The sequence below is a fragment of the Oncorhynchus tshawytscha genome, linkage group LG12 (genome assembly GCF_018296145.1).
Source record: "Oncorhynchus tshawytscha isolate Ot180627B linkage group LG12, Otsh_v2.0, whole genome shotgun sequence".
Taxonomy (NCBI): domain Eukaryota; kingdom Metazoa; phylum Chordata; class Actinopteri; order Salmoniformes; family Salmonidae; genus Oncorhynchus; species Oncorhynchus tshawytscha.
The window spans coordinates 54,433,782-54,453,628 of record NC_056440.1 but is presented as its reverse complement, the minus strand read 5'-3'; the positions used below and the strand labels follow the sequence as shown (position 1 = coordinate 54,453,628).

At 42.5% G+C, this 19,847-nt stretch overlaps 1 protein-coding gene across 2 annotated transcripts in view; it reads right to left on the bottom strand.

Annotated features, from left to right (window-relative positions):
* Positions 1-2,808: 2,808 nt before the first annotated feature.
* Positions 2,809-19,847, bottom strand: part of LOC112232295 (LARGE xylosyl- and glucuronyltransferase 2) — a 71,850-nt gene continuing 54,811 nt past the window's right edge. For both annotated transcript variants that reach the window (XM_042330756.1, XM_042330755.1), the window contains exons 10-14: positions 7,961-8,124; positions 7,437-7,715; positions 7,023-7,169; positions 5,062-5,257; positions 2,809-4,435 (exon numbers count right to left, since the gene is read on the bottom strand). In XM_042330756.1, coding sequence (XP_042186690.1) covers positions 4,238-4,435; positions 5,062-5,257; positions 7,023-7,169; positions 7,437-7,715; positions 7,961-8,124 — 984 coding nt within the window. In that variant the 3' untranslated portion in view covers positions 2,809-4,237. The remainder of the gene's footprint in view (positions 4,436-5,061; positions 5,258-7,022; positions 7,170-7,436; positions 7,716-7,960; positions 8,125-19,847) is intronic.

Here is a 19,847-nt window from a genome sequence, read left to right as displayed (position 1 = left end):
TCTGTGAGTGAATGCCCATTAATAGATCATCTCAGTGATCCATTCTACCTTTTGTAATGTGAAAATATCAGACTTTTTATTGCTTATGCAGTGTAGTGACACACAACTGTTTTCATAGATTACTATAATCATGCCACAGTTGTTTCTGAAGATATCGGAGATGGGAAAGTGGATATGAAGAAATGCTAAACTATTTTTATTCTATTTTTTGGTGAAAGAAAACTGCCTGCCTGGCGGCCGATTTTTTCCTTAAGACAAGCAGTACATCTATAAGAGACAATTCAATTTTCAGGCTGGTAATAAATGTCACAGAAGATAACAAACAGCTGATGGAGAATTACAATTTGTTTTGTTTTCCCTCCTTAGTGGTGTGTGTGTGTGTGTGTGTGTGTGTGTGTGTGTGTGTGTGTGTGTGTGTGTGTGTGTGTGTGTGTGTGTGTGAAGTCATTGCATACATTATGTCTTCATATAAAAACATGAATGAGAGGAGAATCCTTGATGCTTTAAAACCAATTAACTCTGAAAATAAATCATGTGTATATAATTCCACACTTATAGTGGTGATACCATATCCTTCAATCCGTTCCACTTATGTTCCAATCGAGACAAACCTCAGACAAACTGGTTGAAAAAGGGCATATTTATTTAAAGCACTTTGTCCCCGACATAGAAAAATATGATTGATTTGAGTCGACAATAATAAATAGAGTGCCTGACTATCCTCAGGCCCCATTGGTAACGTAACCCATTGGTACAGCAGTACAATCAATATCCAGTTACACAATACAGCAAAGGCACTAGCATTTACTGCACTCAGAACAGTCGACAGGGGTTTGTGGGAGGCATGGAAGGTGGCAGGGAGAGGTGGTGTCTTGATCCATTCCTAGGTAGCCAATCCAATGGCAGCTGTGTATATACCTAACCCATAGTAACGATGCAGGGTATGGTGCCCATCCCATAGTTGTGTTGTATGTGCCGACCCCCATAGTGGCATTATATGTGACCATTCAGTCATTGCAAAGTCATTACAGTAGCAAATAGGCTTGAACACTTGTGCCGTTTCTCGTGACTTTAGGCGTATACCTATTATTTGGCATTTGGAGTGGTAGGTTCATTGGGGTTGAAAGGTTGATTTGTTACTGCCCGGTTGTCCCATGGATTATGTGTACTATAGAGGTCAAAACAGTAGTAGTAGCATATAGAGATTTAGGAAGGGGTTGGGATTAGAGAAAGAAGGGATGGTTTGTGAGAACAGAAGTGGTTTTCCTGATGGTATACGACAAAAAAACAAGGAATGGGTCAATAGAAAAAGGAATGAAGTTTTAAAGAAAAGGGGAAAGGTTCATCATAAAAGGAGAACGGCTTGTTTGGTAGATGACAAGGTTTGTTACAGTAGATGGCACATAGCATACAGTGTATTACTCATCTCGACATGGCACTGGTAATGCTCCAATCGCTCATGGCATTTCTGTAGTGATTGTTAACAATTCAACAACAGGCCGTTTATTTTCAGCCATTGCATTTCTGGCGAGATGCTTTTTTTGTTGTTGCTATTTTGATTTTTGGGGTCTGTTTGCGATGGTCCCAATCAGTGGTGACTTGTATTTTTGACTGAAGTTGGGTGCATATTTGGCTTAGAGGGGATAAATATATGCAGAAGGAAAAACAAGAATCTTAATATTAACACCTATGCGGTACCAGTCAAAAGATTGGACACACCTACTCATTCAAGGGTTTTTCTTTATTTGACTATTTTCTACATTGTAGAATGATAGTGAAGACATCAAAACGATGAAATAACACACATGAGATGATGAAGTAAACAACAAAAAAAGCATATAATTTGTTAAGCAAATCAAAATAGATTTTAGATTCTTCAAAGTTGGCACCCTTCGGCTTGATGACAGCTTTGCACACTTGGCATTCTCTCAACCGGCTTCACATGGAATGCTTTTCCAAAAGTCTTGAAGGAGTTCCCACATATGCTTGAGCACTTGTTGGCTGCTTTTCCTTCACTCTGCAGTCCAACTCATCCCAAACCATCTCAATTGGGTTGAGGTCAGGTGATTGTGGAGGCCAGGTCATCTGATGCAGCTCTCCATCACTCTTCTTCTTGGTCAAATAGCCCTTACACAGCCTGGAGGTGTGTTGGGTCTTTGTCCTATTGCAAAACAAATGAAAGCGCAAACCAGATGGGATGGCGTATCACTATAAAATGCTGTGGTAGCAATGCTGGTTAAATGTGCCTTGAATTCAAAATAAATCACCGACAGTGTCACCAACAAAGCACCATCACACCTCCTCCTCCATGCTTTACGATGGGAACCACATATGCAGAGATCATCCATTCACCTACTCTATTTCTCAAAGACACAGCATTGAAAAAACAAAAAAAACAAAGGACAGATTTCCACCCGTCTAATGTCCTTTGCTCGTGTTTCTTGGTCTAAGCTAGTCTCATGTTCTAATTGGTGTCCTTTGGTAATGGTTTCTTTGCAGAAATTCAACCATGAAGGCCTGATTCACAGTCTCTGAACAGTTGATGTTGAGATGTGTCTTATTACTTGAACTCTGTGAAGCATTTATTTGGGCTGCAATTTCTGAGGCTGTTAACTCTAATGAACTTATCCTCTGCAGCAGAGGTAACTCTGAGTCTTCCTTTCCTGTGGCGGTCCTCATGAGTGCCGTTTCATCATAGCGCTTGATGTTTGTTGTGACTGCACTTGAAGAAACTTTCAAATCTCTTGACATATTCTCGATTGACTGATCTTCATGTCTTAAAGTAATGGTGGACTGTTGTTTCTCTTTGCTTATTTAAGCTGTTCTTTCCATAATATGAACTTTTTCTTTTACCAAATAGGGCTATCTTCTGTATACCACCCCTACCTTGTCACAACTGATTGGCTCAAACGCATTAAGAAGAAAATTTATTCCACAAATTAGGTACACCTAAATTATTCCCCATCCTCCATGCATTCCAGGTGACTACCTCATGAAGCTGGTTGAGAGAATGCCAAGAGTGTGCAAAGCTGTCATCAAGGCAAAGGGTGGCTACTTTAAAGAATCTGAAATATCAAATATATTTGGATTTGTTTAACACTTTTTTGGTTACTACATGTTTCCATATGTGCTGGTTCATAGTTTTAACGTCTTCACTATATTCTTCTACTATGTAGAATATAGTCAAAATAAAGAAAAACCCTTGAATGAGTATGTCTGGCCAAACTTTTGACTGATACTGTGTGTATATATTATTTAGATGCATGATGATATTAGTATGATGTAGAGGAAAGAGAAAAGTATATGACATTGAGTGGTAAGAATGTAGTATGACATAGCATGGTGACTTAGTGAGCAGCTCATTTAGTCAGTGAGTGCACACACATACACAATGTCCAGTTTAACCATGATGCCTGGCTATTCTCCCCGCTCAATTCTTCAGAGGCTTTCAAACAAGGACATACTCTTTCCTTTCAGGGGAACCCAAAAATAGAGAAAGGAAATAGAATGTAATTATAATGCAACATCATAATCAAAACATATATATGCCATATTTGTTTGCTATTAATTGCTAATCATTTACATTGAGAAAAATACTGATATCATTAAATATCTTATTAAATATAATGGAAAATTATAAGGCTTAAACGTTTATCCAGTTCGATTGGTCACTCCGAACGTGATTCCGATTCGTCCCCTTGAAGAGACCAGGGAAGATGCAACTTCCCTTTCTTTCAGTTCTGTGTTTCCCAAATGTCCTGTCCTTGAGTTCCAGGTACAGATATCCCATGTGGTCGTATTGGTTTGAAATGTATTTTCCTCAGAAAAGGCCCTGATTGTCAGAACAAATCATGATAATCATCACTTACTCCCTGGCTTAAAGCAGTCAACCACTCATCCCTCTCAGAGGAACGTCTTCCCAGTGAGCCCAACATCTTGCGACAACTGTCATGTCTGTTCTGTTTGGTTCATTTTTTTACTCCAGTTTGGGCCATAATCCATTCTAGCATAGTTGGGTGGTTCATCCCAGCCCAAACCACCCCAGAAAGTTTAACACATCTCCAGAAATTTCTACAAGACTTTAAAGCTCCATCTTGATATCCAAGATTAGTCGAGATATTGGAGGATAGTTGCCAATATTCCCAAACCCCTTCAGACTTGCCAGGGAGCAGCATGGGTGTCAGTAGGGCCGTTGGGGCCCTAGATATGGAGCCCAGTGGCCCTTGGGAGTCCTGGTTTAGATGTTCCTCTGAGCAGTGAGGTACTTGAGGGCGGCTGCGCCGTACTTCCGGGACAGGTCTTGGTGGAACTCTTCTTTCAGGGTCTGCAGGCAGTAGCGGTAGCCCGGGCTGGAGCGAAACTTGGAGATGTCGAAGCTGGGTGCGTGTGGCATGTGGATCATGAACGCATTGGGCAGAACCATCAGGTCGTACTCCTGGGGGGTGGGAAAGGGGTGAAAACGGGTTTTATTTTATTTGTTTATTGGACACGGTCCGTGTACAACAGGCACCACATTTTAGCTACGTAGCTAATACTCATCTGCAGTCCCGGCTGTGACTGAATAATTTAAGACTCGAGAAACAAAGTCACGTTCGTTGCTCTGAGGTGCTGAACACTGAAATGTCACGGCTCCACTTTGATTTATGGGCCATTACAACAGCTATTATTCCTGACTTAGCGAAAGCATTAAACCTAATAACAGGGGTCTACTGCGAATCAAATCTGTTCTAATCATTAGCCTAACCTTAACTGAATTCCAAAGATGAGTTGAGGTTTTGAATTAAATTTAAATTAAAAGGAGTTATTATGTGCAGATTATTTGGGAGTAGAATCTGAGGATAAAATGTGAACAATAACTTTAACAAACATTTTTCTTCTCAACAAGCCCTAAACAGGTGACCATATGCAGACTTTAACTACATCTCTTTGTCTGCCCGTCTTGTCTGCTATGGTTGTTTGGTCTACCCAATGTGTGTAAATGTACTGTGGTGTGATAATGTGTCCTGGAGGAAAATAAATCTATTATATTTTAACTCCCCACCATTATCCTCCATACTGTACCTGTGCATCCAGCTCCATGATATGGGAGACCTTGTTCCAGCCAAAGCCCACAAAGCGCTGGTCATACTCAGGGCAGTCCCGCTTCACCACCACATAGGGCTCAAAATCTACCTCCCACTCCACCTTATAGGGCGTGGTGGCTGTCCGCCACTTGGCGTAGTTGGTAGGAGCATGGCCCTTGGTCCAAACGTGATACCTGGGGAAGGCAAGAAGAAAGAGAAGTGTGCAGGTGTGTTAATAATAGTTTTGAACAAGATTGCATTAAGTGCATTTGGGAAAGTATTCAGACCCCTTGACTTTTCCCCCACATTTTGTTACGTTACAGACTTATTCTAAAATGGATTAAATCTTTAGTTTTTTTCATCAATCTATACACAATACCTCATAATGACAAAGCAAAAACATGTTTGTCATTTACATAGGTAATCAGACCCTTTAAACTGACTTGTCTCCTAGTCCCTGCCACTACCATGCTTCACTCTAGGGATAGTGCTAGGTTTCCTCCAGACGTGATACTTGATATTCAGGCCAAAGAGTTCAATTTTGGTTTCATCAGACAAGAGAATCTTGTTCCTCATGGTCTGAGAGTCCTTTAGTTGCCTTTTGGCAAACTCCAAGTGGGCTGTCAAGTGGCTTTTTACTGGAGGAGTGGCTTCTGTCTGGCAGGCCTGAATGGTGGAATGGTGGAATGCTGCAGAGATGGTTGTCCTTCTGGAAGGTTCTCCAATCTCCACAGAGATTGCACTTGGTCACCTCCCTGACCAATGCCATTCTCACCCGATTGCTCAGTTTGGCCAGGTGGCCAACTCTAGGAAGAGTGTTAGGGTTTCCAATCTTCTTCCATTTAAGAATGATGGAGGCCACTGTGTTCTTGGGGACCTTCAATGCTGCAGAAATGTTTTGGTACCCTTCCCCAGGTCTGTGCCTGGACACAATAATGTCTTGGAGCTCTACGGACACTTCCTTCGACCTCATGGCTTGGTTTTTGCTCTGACATGCACTGTCTACTGTAGGACCTTATATAGACAGGTGTGTGTGTGTGCCTTTCCAAATCATGTTCAATCAATTGAATTTAAAACAGATGGAAACAGGATGTCTCATAGCAAATGATCTGAATACTTATGTAAATAAGGTATTTCTGTTTGCTATTTTGATACATTTTCAAACATTTAGAAAAACTAAAATATATTTTTTTAAATAAGGCTGTAAACGTAACAAAATGTGTAAAAAGTCAAGCGTTTTGAATGTTTTCTGAATGCACTGTATACAGTACCAGTCAAAATTGGACACACCGAAAGTGTACTTTCTACCTTCATATCTTAAAGTAATGATGGACTGTCATTTCTCTTTGCTTTTTTGAGCTGTTCTTGCCATAATATGGACTTTGGTCTTTTACCAAATAGAGCAATCTTCTGTATATCACCCCAACCTTGTCACAACACAACTGATTGGCTGAAATGCATTAAGAAGGAAATAAATTCCACAAATTAACTTTTAACAAGGCACACCTGTTAATTGAAAAGCATTCCAAGTGACTACCTCATGAAGCTGATTGAGAGAATGCCAAGAGTGTGCAAATATGTAATCAAGGCAAAGGGTGGCTACTTTGAAGAATCTCAAAAATAAAATATATTTTGATTTGTTTAACAAATCAAAAAAATGTTGGTTACTACAGTATTCCATGTGTTATTTCATAGTTTTGATGTCCTCGCTATTATTCTACAATGCAGAAAATATTACAAATAAAGAAAAACCCTTGAATGAGTAGGTGTGTCCAAACCTTTGAATGGTACCGTATATATTATCAAATGACTTCAATGTATCAATGTAACAAACATAGTATCAACATCAGGATGGCTGTTCCAAGTTATGTCATCTGGGTATATTTCAGAAGGGCCATTCAAACCTCCTGATCTACAAGCCAGATTGACCAATGGGGTGAGCTGTTAGTGCTGGTGTACCTGAAGGTGTAGAGGGTCCCCATGTCCAGCATGGAGAGCAGCTCGGCTTTGGATTTGGGAAAGGAGAGGCGGTAGCGCAGAGTCTCAAAGGCCGGTACCACCAGAGCCTTCTTAGTGTTGGCCATGTCTAACTGGACCACTGACTTTCTGTGGGGGTACGATAGAGAAACCATTAATTTACAATGAATACTCTTCATCAGCTAGAGCCACAGCTGCCACTAGTTGGTAGGAATGCATTGCTGGCAACACCTTAGCTGTGGGCTCGACTCCCACATGGGCCATATATGAACATCATACATATGGTGTCTGTACATTTCTTTGGATTAAAATGGCTGCTAAATGACAAAAAAAAATCCCAGCCAGTGTTCTGTCTATGTTTATGATGGAACATCTTTGGGAAGAACTACGACTCACCTGAGGTAATCATAGAGGCCGTACATGGGCAGGAAGTCCACGTCTGCCAGGAACACATAAGGTGTGTTGGCGTTCCTCAGGGCCACATTTCTCACCAGGTTGACAGGGTAGAACTGTCCCTCCTTGTAAACGATATGGTATCCCACGTTCTTACGGTTCTTCAGCACCTCGGAGGCCTGGGCGTAACGCAGGAACTGTTGGGCCTCGGCGTCTGACATGTACAAGGCCAAGCTGATAGGGCCTTCCCAGTGTTTACATATGGCCTCCAGCATCTGTAACCTGAGAGAAATAGAGGTGACATAAAATACAAACAGAGTAGTATAGTATCACAAGCATGTATAATGATAGTAAAAGCAGTGGTGGAAGTAGAGAAGAAAAGATGGAGGAGGGGGAAGAGGAAGAAGTAGAGAAATAAGCAAAATACAATCGTATTTGTGGAGAGGTGATAATGAATTCAAGCTCACATCTCCAATAACTAGTAAACCAAAGGCCAGTAGGATCAGAGCTATAAGGTGAGTGTTCACCTGTCCATGGAGAGCTGTGCGACCAGCGTGACGTCCGTGTCGTCCCCGGTGGGCGTGTACTCGTACTGCAGAAAGTAGAGGTGCACGCGGTGCACTGTGATTCGCTCCCGCCGGAAGTCATAACACTGGTCGTCTTCATCCAGCTCCTCCAGAGCTCCTTGTAACTGGAGAGGGATGGACAGAGGGAGGTCAAAACCCATGTTCAGATTGTAAATATTCCCTCTAATAGGCTAACATGGTTTCATGAGAGCATGCGGCACACCTGCACACTCTGTTGTATTCTGTCTGGATGTCCATGATAGTATAGTGAATAAAGGTATGGTGAATGTTAAAACCTACTTGAGGTGTTAGGGAGTGGTTTGTTAAATGTTATACAATGGGTGGTGCAAATCCTGAATGGTTAAAGCCACATTCCAGCCGGTGTCTATTCCACAAGTTACCACTAAATCTATGACGTTAAAATGCCTATTTACCTAGTTCCATCTGACTGCGCAATCCACTGTCTCATCACCCCAGCCAGGCAATTTATAAACTTGATCTCCACTATAAAAGCATCTAGACATTATCTCACATCTCTTTTAGACTAACATTTAGTTTTCAACAGCGGAGATTTGTATAGACCTTGCTATCTCTCTCCGACATTTGCAACATTGTTTCAATATTCAAAGTCTATCTCCAGCTGTCCCATAGTAATGAACGTTTGGGAGTCGGGACTGCGACAGACAGGCAGGCAGCTTTTCTCAGCCAGTCCAAATCATAAATCAGCTGGCATCATTTTAATGGGTATATACAAAGAAATGTCAATAGAAAGAAGGTAAAACAAAGTTTGCAGTCCTCCCAGCTTCAGTTTAAAGTGATTGTGTTAGCTGTGTTGTTGGCTAGCTCCTCTGAACAATAGTGTCCTGACGAGAGAACACATTTTCTTTGCCATGTGAAATCGCACCTCATTATAAAGTTCATCCACAAAAAACTGAATTGGTGCCTATTAATCTTTCTGCCATGCAATCTTATTTTAGCTATGTGCCCTTCAGAGTGACTACACAGACATATTTGGGAATTTGGGTCACGCACAATTTAAAAGATCTCTATAATGCAAATTTCCCTCCCTTGATACTCCGCCTGAAACAGGATCTTGAACGGCGGGATTTACTTTCTCTTTCTTTGGCCGGGAAGAATTAGCATTGTTAAAACTAATGCATTACTTAAGCTTTTATACTTAATTGAATGTATTCCTATCTTTCTAACAAAATACACTGCTCAAAAAAATAAAAGGGAACACTTAAACAACACAATGTAACTCCAAGTCAATCACACTTCTGTGAAATCAAACTGTCCACTTAGGAAGCAACACTGATTGACAATACATTTCACATGCTGTTGTGCAAATGGAATAGACAGGTGGAAATTATAGGCAATTAGCAAGACACCCCCAATAAAGGAGTGGTCTGCAGGTGGTGACCACAGACCCCTTCTCAGTTTCTATGCTTCCTGGCTGATGTTTTGGTCACTTTTGAATGCTGGCGGTGCTTTCACTCTAGTGGTAGCATGAGACGGAGTCTACAACCCACACAAGTGGCTCAGGTAGTGCAGCTCATCCAGGATGGCACATCAATGCGAGCTGTGGCAAGAAGGTTTGCTGTGTCTGTCAGCGTAGTGTCCAGAGCATGGAGGCGCTACCAGGAGACAGGCCAGTACATCAGGAGACGTGGAGGAGGCCGTAGGAGGGCAACAACCCAGCAGCAGGACCACTACCTCCGCCTTTGTGCAAGGAGGAGCAGGCGGTGCACTACCAAAGCCTTGCAAAATGACCTCCAGCAGGCCACAAATGTGCGTGTGTCTGCTCAAACGGTCAGAAACAGACTCCATGAGGGTGGTATGAGGGCCCGACGTCCACAGGTGGGGGTTGTGCTTACAGCCCAACACCGTGCAGGACGTTTGGCATTTGCCAGAGAACACCAAGATTGGCAAATTCGCCACTGGTGCCCTGTGCTCTTCACAGATGAAAGCAGGTTCACCATTTTTTATTTATTTTATTTTATCTTTATTTAACCAGGTAGGCAAGTTGAGAACAAGTTCTCATTTACAATTGCGACCTGGCCAAGATAAAGCAAAGCAGTTCGACAGATACAACGACACAGAGTTACACATGGAGTAAAACAAACATACTGTCAATAATACAGTATAAACAAGTCTATATACAATGTGAGAAAATGAGGTGAGAAGGGAGGTAAAGGCAAAAAAGGCCATGGTGGCAAAGTAAATACAATATAGCAAGTAAAACACTGGAATGGTAGTTTTGCAATGGAAGAATGTGCAAAGTAGAAATAAAAATAATGGGGTGCAAAGGAGCAAAATAAATAAATAAATTAAATACAGTTGGGAAAGAGGTAGTTGTTTGGGCTAAATTATAGGTGGGCTCTGTACAGGTGCAGTAATCTGTGAGCTGCTCTGACAGTTGGTGCTTAAAGCTAGTGAGGGAGATAAGTGTTTCCAGTTTCAGAGATTTTTGTAGTTCGTTCCAGTCATTGGCAGCAGAGAACTGGAAGGAGAGGCAGCCAAAGAAAGAATTGGTTTTGGGGGTGACTAGAGAGATATACCTGCTGGAGCGTGTGCTACAGGTGGGAGATGCTATGGTGACCAGCGAGCTGAGATAAGGGGGGACTTTACCTAGCCGGGTCTTGTAGATGACATGGAGCCAGTGGGTTTGGCGACGAGTATGAAGCGAGGGCCAGCCAACGAGAGCGTACAGGTCGCAATGGTGGGTAGTATATGGTGCTTTGGTGACAAAACGGATTGCACTGTGATAGACTGCATCCAATTTGTTGAGTAGGGTATTGGAGGCTAGTTTGTAAATGACATCGCCAAAGTCGAGGATTGGTAGGATGGTCAGTTTTACAAGGGTATGTTTGGCAGCATGAGTGAATGATGCTTTGTTTGCAAAATAGGAAGCCAATTCTAGATTTAACTTTGGATTGGAGATGTTTGATATGGGTCTGGAAGGAGAGTTTACAGTCTAACCAGACACCTAAGTATTTGTAGTTGTCCACGTATTCTAAGTCAGAGCCGTCCAGAGTAGTGATGTTGGACAGGCGGGTAGGTGCAGGTAGCGATAGGTTGAAGAGCATGCATTTAGTTTTACTTGTATTTAAGAGCAATTGGAGGCCACGGAAAGAGAGTTGTATGGCAATGAAGCTTGCCTGGAGGGTTGTTAACACAGTGTCCAAAGAAGGGCCGGAAGTATACAGAATGATGTCGTCTGCGTAGAGGTGGATCAGAGCCTCACCAGCAGCAAGAGCGACCTCATTGATGTATACAGAGAAGAGAGTCGGTCCAAGAATTGAACCCTGTGGCACCCCCATAGAGACTGCCAGAGGTCCGGACAGCAGACCCTCCGATTTGACACACTGAACTCTATCAGAGAAGTAGTTGGTGAACCAGGCGAGGCAATCATTTGAGAAACCAAGGCTGTCGAGTCTGCCGATGAGGATGTGGTGATAGACAGAGGCGAAAGCCTTGGCCAGATCAATGAATACGGCTGCACAGTAATGTTTCTTATCGATGGCGGTTAAGATATTGTTTAGGACCTTGAGCGTGGCTGAGGTGCACCCATGACCAGCTCTGAAACCAGATTGCATAGCAGAGAAGGTATGGTGAGATTCGAAATGGTCAGTAATCTGTTTGTTGACTTGGCTTTCGAAGACCTTAGAAAGGCATGGTAGGATAGATATAGGTCTGTAGCAGTTTGGGTCAAGAGTGTCCCCCCCTTTGAAGAGGGGGATGACCGCAGCTGCTTTCCAATCTTTGGGAATCTCAGACGACACGAAGGAGAGTTTGAACAGGCTAGTAATAGGGGTGGCAACAATTTCGGCAGATAATTTTAGAAAGAAAGGGTCCAGATTGTCTAGCCCGGCTGATTTGTAGGGGTCCAGATTTTGCAGCTCTTTCAGAACATCAGCTGAATGGATTTGGGAGAAGGAGAAATGGGGAAGGCTTGGGCGAGTTGCTGTTGGGGGTGCAGTGCTGTTGACCGGGGTAGGGGTAGAAAGACTTTCCACCTGGCTACTCCTGACCGGATGAGATCAATATCCTTCCAGGATACCCCGGCCAGGTCGATTAGAAAGGCCTGCTCGCTGAAGTGTTTCAGGGAGCGTTTTACAGTGATGAGTGGAGGTCATTTGACCGCTGACCCATTACGGATGCAGGCAATGAGGCAGTGATCGCTGAGATCTTGGTTGAAGACAGCAGAGGTGTATTTAGAGGGCAAGTTGGTTAGGATGATATCTATGAGGGTGCCTGTGTTTAAGGCTTTGGGGAGGTACCTGGTAGGTTCATTGATAATTTGTGTGAGATTTAGGGCATCAAGTTTAGATTGTAGGATGGCTGGGGTGTTAAGCATGTTCCAGTTTAGGTCGCCTAGCAGCACGAGCTCTGAAGATAGATGGGGGGCAATCAGTTCACATATGGTGTCCAGAGCACAGCTGGGGGCAGAGGGTGGTCTATAGCAGGCGGTAACGGTGAGAGACTTGTTTTTAGAGAGGTGGATTTTTGCAATGAGCACGTGACAGACGTGACAGAGTCTGGAGACGCCATGGAGAACATTCTGCTGCCTGCAACATCCTCCAGTATGACCGGTTTGGCGGTGGGTCAGTCATGGTGTGGGGTGGCATTTCTTTGGGGGGCCGCACAGCCCTCCATGTGCTCGCCAGATGTAGCCTGACTGCCATTAGGTACCGAGATGAGATCCTCAGACCCCTTGTGAGACAATATGCTGGTGCGGTTGGCCCTGGGTTCCTCTTAATGCAAGACAATGCTAGACCTCATGTGGCTGGAGTGTGTCAGCAGTTCCTGCAAGAGGAAGTCATTGATGCTATGGACTGGCCCGCCCGTTCCCCAGACCTGAATCCAATTGAGCACATCTGGGACATCATGTCTCGCTCCATCCACCAATGCCACATTGCACTACAGACTGTCCAGGAGTTGGCGGATGCTTTAGTCCAGGTCTGGGAGGAGATCCCTCAGGAGACCATCCGCCACCTCATCAGGAGCATGCCCAGGCATTGTAGGGAGGTCATACAGGCACGTGGAGCCCACACACACTACTGAGCCTAATTTTGACTTGTTTTAAGGACATTACATCAAAGTTGGATCAGCCTGTAGTGTGGTTTTCCACTTTAATTTTGAGTGTGACTCCAAATCCAGACCTCCATGGCTTGATACATTTGATTTCCATTGATCATTTTTGTGTGATTTTGTTGTCAGCACATTCAACTATGTAAAGAAAAAAGTATTTAATAAGAATATTTCATTCATTCAGATGTGTTATTTTAGTGTTCCCTATTTTTTTCAGCAGTGTATATATATATATTTTTTATCTCCATAGATACACTGATATATGCTTTCATCTGGAACAAGAAAAACCCTCGGATACGTAAGAGCATATTGCAGAGATCTCGTCCCCAGGTTGGTCTAGCACTTCCGAACTTTCAATATTATTACTGGTCAGCTAATATATGAATAATTCTATATTGGATGACAGATACCCCTGATGTTACAGGTCTGAAATGGTTGACCTTGGAGATCTCATCCTGTGGCCCCACCTCCTTAGCTGCCTTACTTTTCTCAAGACTTGCATTAGCTGAGCCTGTTTCCAAATACACTAAAAACACTAGTGTGAAACATTCTCTAGAAATCTGGAAACAGTTCAGGCAATCGTTTGATCTTGGTGAACTTTCAACTTCTGCCCCATTATTAAAGAACCATACATTCTCTCCATCAGTATTAGACCATGCGTTTCATTTCTGGTCTGGAAAAGGGGTCTCCTCACTGAACGACTTGTACATTGGTAAGGATTTTTCATATTTGGAAAAGTTAGTACAAAAGTTTAATTCCTGGATCCCATTCATTAGATACCTGCAATTGCGTAGTTTTGTGTCTTCATACTCCAGTAACTTCCCATCATGCCCACCTACTTCCTTTCTATATTCTCTTTTTAAAGTGAACCCTTATATCAAAAGGGGCATAATCTTGATCTATACATTATTAACTTCATGGCCGCAGGGCAGTATTGAGTAGCTTGGGTGAAAAGGTGCCCATTGTAAAACGGCCAGCTCCTCAGTCTCAGTTGCTAATATATGCATATTATTATTAGTATTGGATAGAAAACACTCTAAAGTTTCCAAAACTGTCAAAATATTGTCTGTGAGTATATATACTGATATTGCAGGCGAAACCCGAAGGAAAATCAAAACAGGAAGTGGCTCCTATTTTGAAAACTTCATGTTCCATAGCCTCACATTGCTGGATTTAAAGGGATATGAACCAGATTCCTTTTCCTATCGCTTCCTCAAGGTGTCAAAAGTCTTCAGACATAGTCTCATCGTGTCAAGTGGTCACATGAGTTTTGCTTGTTTTGCTTGCGAAACAGAATTTGGACAGCCATTGTTTTCCCCTCTCCTACTGTGAAAGACATTTGCGGTTGATATATTTTAAAAACAACCTGAGGATTGATTATAAAAAACATTTGACATGTTTCTGTGGACATTATGGAAACTATTTGGAATTTTCGTCTGCGTTGTCGTGACCGCTCTTTCCTGTGGATTTCTGAACATAACGCGACAAACAAACTGAGATATTTTGGATATAAAAATCATCTTTATGGAACAAACAGAACATTTGTTGTGTAACTGGGAGTCTCGTGAGTGAAAACATCCGAAGATCATCAAACGTAAACGATTAATTTGATTGCATTTCTGATTTTCTAAGTGTACTTAATGTTTTATTGTCCGATCGATAAATTTACACAAACGCTTGGATTGCTTTCGCTGTAAAGCATAATTTCAAAATCTGACACGACAGGTGGATTAACAAAAGGCTAAGCTGTGTTTTCCTATATTGCACTTGTGATTTCATGAATATAAATATTTATAGTAATATTTATTGTATGTAGCGCTGTGCTATTCAGCGGTTGTTGATGACACTTATCCCAATAGGGGGATTGCAGCCATAACAGGTTTTAAACTCGCACAATCTGGATTCCCTGTACTCTCTTAAGAACCTTAAGAACCAATGGGAAGAGGATTTAGGTTTACAGATGAAACGTGGCAGATGAAACGTGGCAGAATATGCTTCAGAGAATACATTCTTCATCTATATGTCTAAGACATGTTGTAATTCAATTTAAAATAGTTAATTGGCTGCATTGGACAAAGGCAAAATTATTCAAGATTAGACCACAAATAGATCCCACTCGTGACCGATGTAAGCAGGCTCCTTTCTTTTTTATTACACGTTTTGGACATGCCCGAAATTGACAGATTTCTGGATATCAATTTTTGAGACATTTTCTAAGATACTGGGGTGACCTACGGAAAATTCTGCCTTCATTGCATTATTTGGATTGTCACCACAGGAGGCCCCTCTAAACAGTTCTTGGCATTTACATGCTGGCATTTACTATTCTTCTAGCTAAACATCTTATACGATTTAAGTGGAAGGATCCTACTTTTAACCATTGGATAAAGGAAGTTATGCAACATCTCGAGCTAGGGAAAATACTCTACTCCGTTAGGGGATCTGCAATTACTTTTTATAATATCTGACAACCTTTCCTATCCTTTGTAGAAGACAAGGACACGGCTTATTTCACAATTCCATAAACGAACCCAAATTCGAATTTGTGTCATTATTTTTCCTTTTTTTTGGTTTAGATTTTTACCCCCCTTTTCTCCCCAATTTCGTGGTATCCAATTGTTAGTAGTTACTATCTTCTCTCATCGCTACAACTCCCGTACGGGCTCGGGAGAGACAAAGGTCGAAAGCCATGTGTCCTCCAAGCCGCACTCCTTAACACAGCACGCATCCAACCCGGAAGCCAGCCACACCAATGTGTCTGAGGAAACACAGTGCACCTGGTGACCTTGTTAGCGCGCACTTATGACCGGCCCGCCACAGGAGTCGCTGGTGCGCGATGAGACAAGGATATCCCTACCAGCCAAGCCCTCCCTAACCCGGACGACGATAGGCCTATTGTGCGTCGCCCCACGGACCTCCCGGTCGCGACTTGTTTCAGGAAACTAGGTTAATGTCGCGGGTCACTATTTCACAGGAGTGCCAGTTTTTTATCAAAATGCGTTGGAACATGAACTTTCACGTGCGTTAATAACAGACTTGTATGCCATCTGAACAATTGTATTCATATTTACAATTACGAGCGCAATTGGTTTAGCCACAGAAAAAGCGAGCAACATTCCTGCTAGCCATGATTGACTGAGATAACGAGTGGGCTGGATATGCCGAAAGATGAGTTCGGATTGGTCTGCCATATAGCAATCTTCTGTCTATTTGAGGTGGTCAGTATGTGTAGGTAATCAGTATGTGTAGGTAATCCTGTCAAACACAGCTTTTTAATGTATCACATAGTAGAACTGCATAAGTGTTGCTTTCCACTTTCTGGAGGACTGAGATTTGAAATCAGTGGAATTAGAATATGATAGCTAAGGAGATGGAGAAAACACCTGTCTCTGGATTACATCTTCAAACGAAGGGCAACCATGGCATCCGTGACAGGGAGAGGCATCCATCCATGATGTATACGGAGAAGATAGTCTAGCTAGCTACATTTTCAGATATTACACGTTTTTAATTTTGACAGAAAGTCATTTTCATTTCAAATTAAATTGTACTGTTAGCTAGCTAGCTAGCTAGCTAATGTTTGCTGGCTGGCTCACTAGCTACTGTCACGTGTACAATCTTATTATTAACTTCTCAAAGGCCTTTACTTTACTAGTTATAGCCTAATATTAGCTACAGTAGCTAGCGTTGGACCTGGTTGGTTAGCTACCTGCAGATTCATGCAGGGTAGTAATGTCATGAGTTGGGATTATGGTTCATTGTTTAGCTAGCTACATGTCTTAACAAAAGAATGTCACTGCAACAACTGTTGATAGACTTAGCTGGTAAATTTGCTCTGGCTATCTAATCCGATTTCAGAGCACTCTCGTCTGAGTGTGCCAGAGTGCAGAATAACTGACGAATTTACGAACACTCAACACCCGTTGAATATGGTCGGTGTCAGTAAACATTGTAAATTGTTGTAAATTGTTGCCAGCAGCACAGTTGCAGTCACCAACATATAAACAGCGTAACCAGAGTAAAATGGTCAATGAGCTGTTCTCTCATTTGTGGTTGGAAGTAGCTGTTAGCTTGGGTGCTTGACTGTTGTTGTTAGGACAGAACGCTCGGATCAACTCTTAAAGAGATGGGTGGGGCTAAAGCTTAAGAGTGTGTCATCGATGCTGAATGGTTGTAGACAAAGAAGAGCTCGCCGGTAGGTACCAAAACATTGGCCATTTTCTCAAAAGTGAGGTTACAAATTTATCAACTTAAAAGTGCAATGTGTAATATACCATTTTGTAGCTCTGTGTCTCTGCTTTTATCCAATATAAAAAATAAATAAAAAAACATTTTGCTACATAAGACCGAATCAAGGCAGTGGGTCACATATGTCAATAATTATTTTAATATGTTAGTAACCTGTTGTATAAAAGTGCTAATGCCCTCGAAGCCGGTGTTTGGAGGATTTAATGACACGCAACACCAATGCCGCAACACCCATGCCAATTTACCCTCCAAACACCGGCTTCAATGGCATTTTACATACACAGAGACGCATACAAAGCCCTCCCTCGCCCTCCATTTGGAAAATCTGACCATAATTCCATCCTCCTGATTCCTGCTTACAAGCAAATAGTAAAGCAGGAAGCACCAGTGACTCGGTCAATAAAAAAGTGGTCAGATGAAGCAGACGCTAAACTACAGGACTGTTTTGCTAGCACAGACTGGAACATGTTCCGTGATTCTTCAGATGGCATTGAGCAGTACACCACATCAGTCACTGGCTTTATCAATAAGTGCATTGAGGAAGTCGTCCCCACAGTGACTGTACATACACAACCCAACCAGAAGTCATGGATTACAGGTAACATTAGCACTGAGCTAAACGGTGGAGTTACCGCTTTCAAGTAGCGGGACTCTAACCCGGAAGCTTATAAGAAATCCCGCTATGCCCTCCGACGAACCATCAAACAGGTAAAGCATCAATACAGGACTAAGTTCGAATCATAGTACACTTGCTCCAATGCTCGCCGGATGTGGCAGGGCTTGCAAACTATTACAGACTACAAAGGGAAGCACAGCCGAGAGCAGCCCAGTGACACAAGCCTACCAGATGAGCTAAATAACTTCTATGCTCGCTTCGAGGCAAGCAACACTGAAACATGCATGAGAGCATCAGCTGTTCCGGATGACTGTGTGATCACACTCTCCGCAGCCGATGTGAGTAAGACCTTTAACTTCTTGGTGACGGGGCAGTATTTTCACGTCCGGATGAAATGCATGCCCAAATTCAACTGCTTGCTACTCATCCCCAGAAGATAAGATATGCATATTATTAGTAGATTTGGATAGAAAACACTCTGAAGTTTCTAAAACGGTTTGAATCATGTCTGTGAGTGAGTATAACAGAACTTATGTAGCAGGTGAAATCCCGAGGAAAAAACCATTCAGATTTTTTGTTTTGAAGTCACTCTCTATTCAATGACTTTTCATTGGGAATCCAGATTTCTAAGGGATCTTCTTGCAGTTCCTACCGCTTCCACTGGATGTCACCAGTCTTTAGAAATTGGTTGAGGTTTTTCCTTTGTGTAATGAAGAAGTAGTCCTGTTCAAAACGAGGGTCACTTCAAGGGTACTGTTAGATAGAGGCGCGTGACCAGAAAGGTAGCGTCAGTTTGTTTTCTTCCTGTATTGAACACAGATCATCCCGTCTTCAATTTGATTGATTATTTACTTTACAAAATACCTAAAGTTGTATTACAAAAGTAGTTTGAAATGTTTTGGCAAAGTTTACAGGTAACTTTTGAGATATTTTGTAGTCACGTTGCGCAAGTTGGAACCGGTGTTTTTCTGGATCAAAGCGCCAAATAAATGGACATTTTGGATATATATCGACGGAATTAATCGAACAAAAGGACCATTTGTGATGTTTATGGGACATATTGGAGTGCCAACAGAAGAAGCTCGTCAAAGGTAAGGCATGATTTATATTTTTATATCTGCGTTTTGTGTCGTGCCTGCAGGGTTGAAATATGTTTTCTCTCTTTGTTTACGGAGGTGCTACTCTCAGATAAGAGCATCGTTTGCTATCGCCGGGTAGCTTTAATTTGGTATCTTACATGTGTGATTTCATGAAAGTTTGATATTTTATAGTAATTTATTTGAATTTGGCGCTCTGCATTTTCTCTGGCTTTTGGCCAGGTGGGACGCTAGCGTCCTACATATCCCAGAGAGGTTAAACAGGTCAACATTCACAAGGCCGCAGGGCGAGATGGATTACCAGGACGTGTACTCCGAGCATGCGCTGACCAACTGGCAAGTGTCTTCACTGACATTTTCAAACTCTCCCTGTCAGAGTCTGTAATACCAACATGTTTCAAGTAGACCACCATAGTCCATGCGCCCAAGAACACTAAGGTAACCTGCCTAAATGACTACCAACCCATAGCACTCACGTCTGTAGATAATGCTTTGAAAGACAGGTCATGGCTCACATCAACACCATTATCACACTCCCATTTGCATACCGCCCCAACAGAGCCACACAGCCCTTTCCCACCTGGACAAAAGGAACACCTGTGTGAGAATGCAATTCATTGACTACAGCTCAGCGTTCAACACCATAGTGCCCTCAAAGCTCATCACAAAGCTGAGGATACTGGGACTAAACACCTCCCTCTGCAACTGGATCCTGGACTTCCTGACAGGCCGCCCCCAGGTGGTAAGGGTAAGTAACAACACATCCACCATGCTGATCCTCAACACGGGGGCCCCC